Raw genomic sequence first — 9,744 nt, 5'->3', positions numbered from 1 at the left:
CAGAAGAAATCTCAGTGGAATCCTGCGAAAGAGCTCTTCCTGAACTCTTTAACCAATTTAAAACTGCTGAAGATTGTTACCGACTCATGACAAAATTAGAAAACATAGCAAATCTCAGTTGAAAAGAGATAAGCAGGGGCACCTGCATGGATCAGGTCTTGATGTCAGGATCCTGGGATCGAGTCCCACGTTGGAGTCCCCACTCAGTGTTGAGTCACCTTCTCCCTCTGCCTCTGCCTCCCCCTCCTCACCACTGTACTTGCATAAAATCATTAAAAAAGAAAACAGAGAAAAGGAGATGAGGTAAAAGGCACGTTTTGAAGATATTATTGATGAGTTTCCTTCCAATGATCACGAGAAAGGATCAATAAAACAATTCCTGTTTTCCTTGTAAATTTAACCTTAAAAAAATGAAAGGTTTATGGAATCAGGGACCTGTCAAGTTTGCACTTCTTTTCCAACTACTGTAACATTGTTGGAAAAAAATAAACACTGAAAAGTAATAAAAGCATCAGTGCAGGACAGTCTGTGCTTTTACCTGGGGTACTGGGTCTAGCAGAACTCAGAGAGCAGAATCCCAGCTCCTCCTTCTAGAAGGTCCTGAAGGTCAATGGTTTTTGCATTCCTGGCCCAACCCAATGTAGCTCCAGTTTCTCTGAAGCTGAGTCACGATTTCTCCCCAGAAACAAGTCGGCATTGGTAAAAAACCAACCACAGTATTTCTGTTGCAGTGTCCCGTGACCTCTCAATCCAGAGACCCCTGAGTAAAATAGGGTCTTCAAATGTCCTCAGGGACAATGAGGACCAAACCCTGGGAAGAGCCCCAATATGTCATTGCCTGTACTTTCTCACCTACCAGCATGTTCTGGGGAAGCTCCCAGAGCCCCCTACTCAGCACTCAGCCAACAAGGCCGCTTCTCTGTCACACCTCAGGAGGCAGGAATTTACTGCAAAGGCCCCAGGGTCTCCCCAGGGCATTGGGTGAACCAGCTGGAAATACAGCTCTGGCTCTCTATCCTGGGGCAGTGAGAATGGAGCTGGACCCCATGACCTGGGAAGAAGGAGGGCTTTGCAGGATCCAGCAGCTCTGCTGCAGAAGGGATTGGGAAAAAAGGGCCTAAAAGGGGACAGAAGCATACACACCCAAATCCTCCTGCTGCTGAAGAAGGGATGGGTCTCCTGTCAGGGACCTCTGCCCTGCCCACCCCTCAACAGTGAAACTGTGGGAGGACTGTGGGGCATCATGGGTCTTACCACAAACACTGCCACCATCAGCTCCACTCAAGGTCTCCCTGTGGTTGGGGGGCAGCTGGTTAGGTGAAAACCCTGCACAAAAGCTGGTTTAATGCAGGGCCTCCTCACCAGGCTCTCAGGGCCTCACAAGACCTTCATTCTCTGCTCACTGTCACAGTAGACCACTGCATAGGGACAGCCACCTGTCCTGCTGATCACTACCCCCCTAAAAAAGCAGGTGCCATGTGCTCAAGAGGATCTGTCACCAGAGTTAATACAAACACCATCAGATCTAAATTCAACCTGGGCCCCCTCCCCAGAAAGGTTCCTGGGGTCCCTTGCAGTAGAAGTACCACGAAGGGTAATCTTGCTCTATCCTCCATTCCCCACTGCTGCCAGGGTGTTATCTGTCTGAAGGCTTCACCCTGTGCCCTCGAAGGAGAGGGACTGTAGGTCCCCCCGAAGGGAGATGCTGACACAGAGACAGAACCATGAACAGTTTATTGGGGAGATACCAGGAGAGACAAAGCACAGGGTAGAGGATGGGCAGGGAAAGCATTCAGACCACCAGGAAGAAACATTCATATCTTGACTAGATATAAAAACTCATTGGAGCCTGGTTGTTGGAGGTCAAGGAAGTCTTCAGATTACAAAATGATTACCCTGTAAGGCAAGAGGATTTGGGTTAGTACAATGGGAACTTATGTTTTCCTAAATGCTCTCTGCCTTCCATACTGTATCTGAGGCCTTGGATGAACACTTGGGTGTGTGGCCACATCTGTGAGTCTGTATGTAATAGACAATAACTGTCTTCACATCTCACGTAGAAATATCTGATTGTACCTGTTCTCTTAAGTATATTTTACTACATTGTGGCTAGGACCTGACATTTAATAGAAAAAATGAGGCTCTTTGCCTTGTCTTTGAAATGAGAATTGCCACTACCGGGGCTGAGGTATTACACTCTTAGTGTATTTTATGGACTTAAACAAACATTTTTTGATGCTCATTGGCATGGAGCTATTTTCATTTAAACAGTGAGAATGGTGAATGGTCAGAGCCCAGATTCTTTGCCAATTATTATTATTTTTTTTTTTTCTTTTGAGACAGAGACAGAGAAAGCACAAACTTGTGAGCGAAGAGGGATGGAGGAGAAGTGAGGGAGAGAGAGAATCCCAGATAGGCTCCACACTCAGCACCGAGCCCGACTTGGGCCTCAATCTCAAAAGCTCGAGATCATGACCTGAGCAGGAATCAAGATTCTGTTGCTTAACCCACTGAGTCGCCCAGGCGCCCCAGCAGTTTCTTTATGTACTTCAACTCCTATTGTTCTAGTGACCTCAGAATCCAATATGTTCTCTCTATAACAGATTAAAATAAAAGCTGAGGCCCTGAGAAGGCCCCACTGAGAGCTGGTATTTGGACTGAGAAATCTGGAATACAGGCAAATCTGGACACTGGGACTGAAGTCCCAGAGAAGCGCACAGCTATAGGCAGGGTGGTGATGCAGATGCGGAGGCCTGGTGACAGGGCTCCAGCTAGGGCTGCTCCTGGCCAACCCTGACTCTCCCACTAACAGTCTGACTCAGGCTGAGGCCAGGGCAGCCACCATTCACTGGTTCTCCGTCTTGTCTTCATGTTTTCTTGCTGCGGGACTTAAAGTCAGCCAGACAAGAATCCCCAAAGGCCAAGTTAAATTTCCAAATCTCCACGATACTCTTTCACATGGTTCAGAATTTTCAGAAATTCAGGGAAACAACGCTCTTCACAGACTATGAGTGAAGGGATTCATGGCAAAAACGACATTCTGAGACAAATAACGGCGTGATCCACACTGTGTGAGTGAACACATGCTGCAGTCGGTGTGGACGGCATGGTGTCTTCACACTCACTCTCAAGCTGCTGGCCTGCCAGGAATGGCCTCACCCTCCCTGAGAGAAGCCCAGCCTCTCCCTGAGCACCTCGGGCCTTCTGGGCATCCACAAACTCCTGTTTCTGTGTGACTCAGGGCTCCCTCCCTTCTTTCTGGATACATCTCTAGTTCTTCCCTTATACAGAACACATGGTCTATGTCCTGTCATCAGTGTGTCCCTCACTTCTCTCAGACACACACCTTCAATTCCTCACATTAAGGCCTCATCCCTCCCGGAGCACAGAGCATCGTCTCCATACCATATGTGTGTGAAACCTGCTGTGCCCAGCATTCGGAGAAGGGCAGGTCTCTGCCACCACAAGGAACCTACAACCCTCTCAGTATGACTGGAAGACAGGGTCCATCGATTCTAAGTACAGAACAACCAGAAGAAAGTTACCATGTCTTTAGCAGTCTTCACTCCCTCATGCCACGAGAGGCCTGTGGGCAGCACCGCTGGTCCTTGTAGAGGACGCTCCAGCATCTGTATCTGACTCACACCATGGAAAAGACAGAAGCTTCTCCACCTGGAAGTGACCGAGCAACATTCCAGCAAACCCTCTACACCTGACTCCGGCATCTGCCACTTTTTCTTTCATTCTCACCTCCCAGAGCATTATCCACAAGTTTCTAAGCTACAGAGGACAAGGGCAGACCCCTACGCTAATGAACAATGAAGGGACCACTTCCCTGTGTCAGGCGTTTATACAACTAAGGAAATGACAGCTTAAACCCTACACACTGCAGATGAAGTGAGAGGTGTTTCATCCCTCCCAGAACAACGTATGTGGATGCTGGATGTGTACGAAGGTAAGAGACAGATGTCTGCCATTGTGCAATGGAGACACTTCCTTCCCAACAATGGCAACTGCCCACTGCTTAGTGTGCGCAAATAGCCAGGCACAAGCACGTGTGTCCTGAAGAACTTCAGAATCATACAGCGTCCCCAGCCTGGTTTCCCCTTGAATGTCAAGCCCTGAACACACTCTGCCTTTGCTCCACTGACACAACCAGAAGGTGATGATCTGGAAATAGATGCCTGTAAGCTCTGCATGAAGACTTGCCACTTTGAACGGGAAACGACACCACACACAGACCCCAGGATATACCCAACACACAGAGGTCAGGACACTGTGCTGCCCAGAGAGGAACAGGACTCCAGAAATGGGTACAACTGAAAACGCCCCAGCATTTACTTGGTTCTTCTCTGGGACCTTCTCGGGCATGGTGCTGCTATTGTCCCCTTGAGCTCCACAGGCTTCTGATTGGGACCGAAGGCCGAGAAGGGACAGAGGTGGTTTCAGACTGACGATCACACAGGATTCAAGCCAACCCTCTACCCCTGCCCCAGCCTATTCCCCTCTCTCCTTCCGGAGGGTCCACTGTGTTTCTCACAGGACTCCCCGGACCCCTGTGGACGAAGGCGGGAACTGTCCATCACCCTCGCAGATACAACCACTCTTCCTGGGACATATGTTTCCAGAACTAATCTATAATGCTGGACAACTGGGGGTCTCCACATGTGAGACTGATGTGAAGGTTGTGCTTCGTCCAGCCCAGAGCCCAAAACATTGTGTCTGTGTAGTGTACCTGGGCAATGCTTCTATGTCTGTCCTCTGTGGAATGTCACTTTTCTGCTCCATAGTAGACGCCTGCTGCCCAGTTCTGTATGTTGAACCAGACAGTCCATGAGATGGACGTCAGACAAAGTGGAGGAATGTTACCATGTCCTCACTTGGGCTTATTGCTGCATTGCAAAGCCTTGTGGTACCACCTCTCCATCCTCTCCACCGACAGAAGTGGTTCAACTATGAATAAGCTCTATGACCCATGTCAATTCAGATCAACTCACCTTGTGGTGGAGGAACGAAGTGTGGCCGAGGCCCCCATGTCCACCACTGTGGAGGTGGATGAGGAGGAGGGAAGTCTGGTACATTCCACCCCATGTGGTAGGGCATAGGGAGGAGCCCTGGGCAATGAGGGAACTCTCTCACACCTCTAGTGACCTGCAGAACAGACAAGAAAATATTTTAGCAAAACAGACAAAAGTTGCAACACCAAGAAAAGAAACCAAAAGAAAGAGCTCCCAGCATCCGGCTCCTTCTCCAATACCACCTTCCAGGAGAGCTGCATCATGCTAGAAAACTTACATGTCCCTCCCAGCTGGGGCCAGTACAATGAGGGGGGAGACGGCAATGGCTGTTACAGGAATAGCCTGTCACCACACATCACTGCCCATGTCGGCCCACATTATCCAGCAAGAAGTAGTGTCTTCAAGATGAAAAAGGATCATTGCAAACTAAAGCAGCACATTCCAGACACGGAGGCATCGACATCCTGAACAATACTTCCTCTATCCTCCTCAGCCACCAGAGAAGATTTTGCTTTGGGCAGAATAGAGAGAATGTGACGAAACTGAATGCCCTTTCTCCACAAAGTTTCTGAGCCACTTGAGGGGAATCATTGGCGTATAAGTCCCTGACTCTCCCCACGCTGCCTCGCTCCTGACAAAGGGGTCCTCTACTCTCTACAGTTTCTGTCCATGGCTACAAAGACACTTGAGGAATTAGGGCCTTGTGGTCTGACAGGGGCACTGGCAAAGTGTCGTCCGAGGGACATGATATCAAAAACCTTTATTTACACTGAGCTGCTGTGCTTGTCTTTTTTTTTTTTTTTAATATTTTATTTATTTGACAGACAGAGATCAGAAGCAGGCAGAGAGAGAGAGAGGAAGGGAAGCAGGCTCTCTGCTGAGCAGAGAGTCTGATGTGGGGCTTGATCCCAGCACATAGGATCATGACCTGAGCCTAAGGAGAGGCTTTAATGCATTGAGCCACACAGGCATCCCCTGTGTTTGTCTGAAAACACAGTCATTGGGAAATTTCAACCTACTGAGTTCCAGAGTAATTTTGTACAATGGGAAATGAAGATGGGAAGGCCATATAATAGAATTCACAAAAGGTTATATGCTTCCCAGTGGAAAACTCCACACGTGTGATGAGAAAAGAAATAACCTCTCACAGTAACTTAGGACCAAAGGACCTGTTCCTGGAAACCCAGTTGAAGGGCTGGGAGGCAGTGATCATGCACGTAATCACTGATGTCCCCCTTCAGAACATGTGACCCAGTGTGCGATTATGACAGTGCACATAAGAGCTTTGACACTTCAAAATACTTGTAGAAAGGGTCTTAAGTGGGCTGGTTCTGCAAGGCACGTTTTCCAGCAGAAGTAAAATGGAGATGACTTGTGAAACATGCCCTGAGAACATTGCAGTCTGCAAAGGAGACAGTATAAAATGCAGAGAGAGTTTTCCCCAGTTTCCATTTGTGAGGATTACCAGACCCATCTATCCCCAGCATGAGCACAACACCAGTGCACCTGAACTTAACCTAAAGGGAGTCGGGCTGGCCAGAGCACTTCACTGTGAGGGAGGGGCCCTCCTCCCCCAGTTACTTCCCCGGAGTGCACTGTGGGCAGGCAGGGGTACACATCCGCATACACATCTTCCCACCACCATGTTCCAATACTATAGCATCTGTGCCAGAACACCTATCCGCCCCCTGGGTCTCACCTAGCACCTGGGGTGAAGACATGCCATGGGGAAAACTACTGTCACCACATGTTAATATAGATCTGCACACCTCGACAGAGACAAGAGTGTGACACCAAGGATAATCAACTAAGGAAAAAACTCCATTCACGACAGGCCAGTATCTACAGCTGGGACCACACCTCCCCCATCACAGCAAACAGAGCAGCTCCTTCTATACATTGAGAACAAACACAATGATAGGCCCTGGAAAGCCTGTTGTCCACACGTGGAAGTGCATGTGCTTATGGGTCAACTGGAAGCCCACCAGCATCCCCCCTGAATAGCTCTGCTTCCCTCCCTGACAATGGGATCTCCTACACTCCACAAGGGCTGTCCATGGCCACAGACACTGCTGAGGAGATAGGAGTGTCCGGAGTCCTGCAGAGGACCTGGAAGAGTGCTTTCTGAGAGTAACAGGACCCCTTTGAGTGAGCGAGACCAGCTCTGTGGATCTATGTCCCCGACATTCGGACAGTCCTTAGCTCAGGCACAGAGCAAATGCCTAGTCTTTGGTGCTGAGACCCACTGATGGGCCGATTCGAAACCCCCAAATGGGAACCAGTGTGTCTGGAGAGCACAGGCAATGCTCCCAAGATGGGTCGGGAGAGACCCTATGAGTTGGCACAGCCATCAGACCCCATCAGAACCCGCTCATGGAAGCACAAGTAAAACATGTGTGAGGTGTGGGCCTTGCAGAGAGTCACTGGGATTCCCTCTTCAGGGCTGCTGCTCCAGGGGGTGTTTTCTATGACACACCTGGCACCTGCCAGAGTTCATCATCATCTCACCCAGGGGCCAACTGGAGGGATTCCAGCTGTCGTCTTCATCCACTCAGATGGGATGCACGGGAGGTCACAGCTCACCTTTTCCACAAACGCTCAAGCTGCCCAAAGCATGTGGGGCAAGTGTGACGCGGTCCTGGCTTTTCCCATGTTCCATCTGAGGACCTCTGCAGATACCCTCCCAGGTTAGTCTCCTGACCCGAATACTAAAAATGCTCCAGCTCCCGCAGGAAAGCAAACCGCAAGGAGTCAGCCGGACTAGATGACTTCACTGTGGGGTGAGATGTCACCCTCCTCGAGTTATGTACACACATACATACAAGCACGTCCACACAAACACACACATACACACACAGATGCATGAGGTGAGCATCCTACCATCACGTGTCTCAAAGCATCTACAGCTTTGGGAGGAAGCACAAAATTGAAGATCTCTAATGGAGCAGGCAGAGGCTCCTGGGTGAACAGCGTGCACTCTGAAAGGGATGATCGCAGGACACACACCAAGGCCACAGGCTAGGACAGGGACCTGTCCACACTGCAATCCATTTCAGAAACGGACACAACTAAAAATGCCCAAGCACTTACCGTATGCATCTCTGGGTTGCTTTGAGGGCTAGTGCTGCTGTTCATCCTGGGAACCACTCTAGATGCTAGATCAGGCAAAGGTCAGAGTTTTATATTGGTTTCGTGCCCTCCATGCCTTCCTCTCCCCATCTTGCACTCTTTCCCACACTTGGGTCCCTTATCAGAGGGTTTCACCCGTGACTCAAGTGAGTCCTTTGCAACGAGAGACACCAGTCTCCTCTTGCCTGAGACACTCCAGGGCCCTGGTTCCAGTGTTTCTGTAAGTAACCCATCACGTGTAAACAGGTCGGGGTACAACTGGCTATCAACACTAAAATTGGGGTGCTCAACACACATCAGAAAAAAATCACTTTATCTTCATAGATTAAACACCTAAGTGAGAATAGCCTTGCGTGGGGACATCCACAAACCCTCAACATGAACAGCCCATGTTCTCTTCTCAGGCCACAGGTGGATGGTTCATTTGTCCATCCTGCAGTTGGGACCTAGAATGCGTGACTAGCCAACAAATAAACATTTCAGGGAAGAAACAGACTTTGACATTTGTATAGTCACGAAAAAAGAAATCATAGACAGATTGAGCAATAAAGCAATGGCATTGCACCAATGACATGAGAGGAGTAAAATATATTTCATTGCTCAATATGGTCCTATAGATGACAAATAAAACAAAAATATAGAAACCTCCATAATGAGTAAATAAATGCCCTTTTTCACAAATAGTCTTTTTTTTTTTTTTTTCAAGGTTTGACCACTGAGTCAAGGTGGGAAGGGCGCTCGTCTCGCACCTTCTCAGGCTCAGCTCTTCCGAAGGGGGTAGCAGGGGGAAGGTGTGGAGCGGTGTGAGCTCCACCTGTCATGGGGCAAGTGTCCTGCTGCCTGGGGACATATAAGAAAAGCAACCTCCTGTCACCCCTTCAGACAACCTGCAGGCTGGAGGTGGACACACAGCAATCACCCACAGGAACAGGAAGGACACCGTGTGGTTTCACAGCAGAAATCAGGCTGCTGCATTTCACATCGTGCTCCCTACCTTGCCACACAGGCTTCTGCGACTCAGGCCTTCCCGGCATCAGTTCCCGCCTCACGGATCCCACAGGCAGCATCTCCCTTTGCATCATGCGCAGTCTTGAACACAGAAAAAGAATGGACATCTCTAAGAATTACAACACCACGTCCTCTCCTAGGCAGTAAACAGCATAGCCGTCACCTCTCCAAACACCCGTAAAAACGCACGTCAAACTCTCACACCTGTATTTCAGGTAGGCATTCTCCCTGCTCTGCTGCATAATCCTTGCTTCCCAATACCGAGCCTTCATCTGCGGCAGAAAAACACACCCACCTTCAGTTGTGCCCGACTGTGCCGCAAACGAAGATGAGGAAAAGGAAAATACTAACCCAGTTAGCCAGAGCGTTCCTCTCTTGAACTGCGATCTGAAAAAGCCAACACACCAGAAACCCATGTTCAGGGCTCTAAGGGCCACGACCATCACCTGCAGGGGGCGCCAAGGGGTCAGTGTGTTGGACACAACTCCCATTACCTTGTGGTTGAAGGTGAGGTTAGACTCCTGCAGCTCTTCCCGCATTTCTTCCACTTCTTGTCTGTGAGGGGGACAATTGTTTTCTTCAGACAAAA

The 9,744-nt window shown here is 49.3% G+C and overlaps 1 protein-coding gene across 6 annotated transcripts in view; it reads right to left on the bottom strand.

The window, feature by feature from the left end:
- Positions 1 to 1,717: 1,717 nt before the first annotated feature.
- Positions 1,718 to 9,744, bottom strand: part of LOC123390715 (transport and Golgi organization protein 1 homolog) — a 54,164-nt gene continuing 46,137 nt past the window's right edge. For 5 of the 6 annotated variants that reach the window (XM_045075209.1, XM_045075206.1, XM_045075207.1 and 2 more), the window contains 7 exons: positions 9,650 to 9,710; positions 9,507 to 9,542; positions 9,360 to 9,427; positions 9,142 to 9,236; positions 8,109 to 8,173; positions 4,998 to 5,151; positions 1,718 to 1,896 (listed from right to left, as the gene is read on the bottom strand). In XM_045075209.1, coding sequence (XP_044931144.1) covers positions 1,892 to 1,896; positions 4,998 to 5,151; positions 8,109 to 8,173; positions 9,142 to 9,236; positions 9,360 to 9,427; positions 9,507 to 9,542; positions 9,650 to 9,710 — 484 coding nt within the window. In that variant the 3' untranslated portion in view covers positions 1,718 to 1,891. Of the gene's footprint in view, positions 1,897 to 4,997; positions 5,152 to 8,108; positions 8,174 to 9,141; positions 9,237 to 9,359; positions 9,428 to 9,506; positions 9,543 to 9,649; positions 9,711 to 9,744 lie in introns of those variants that run through there. The other variant, XM_045075208.1, reaches the window with a different exon arrangement.

Source organism: Mustela putorius, unplaced genomic scaffold, assembly GCF_011764305.1.
Source record: "Mustela putorius furo isolate JIRA1106 unplaced genomic scaffold, ASM1176430v1.1 tig00000139_pilon_pilon_pilon, whole genome shotgun sequence".
NCBI lineage: Eukaryota > Metazoa > Chordata > Mammalia > Carnivora > Mustelidae > Mustela > Mustela putorius.
Note: the sequence above shows the minus strand (reverse complement) of the source record. Positions and strands in the feature narration are given on the sequence as shown.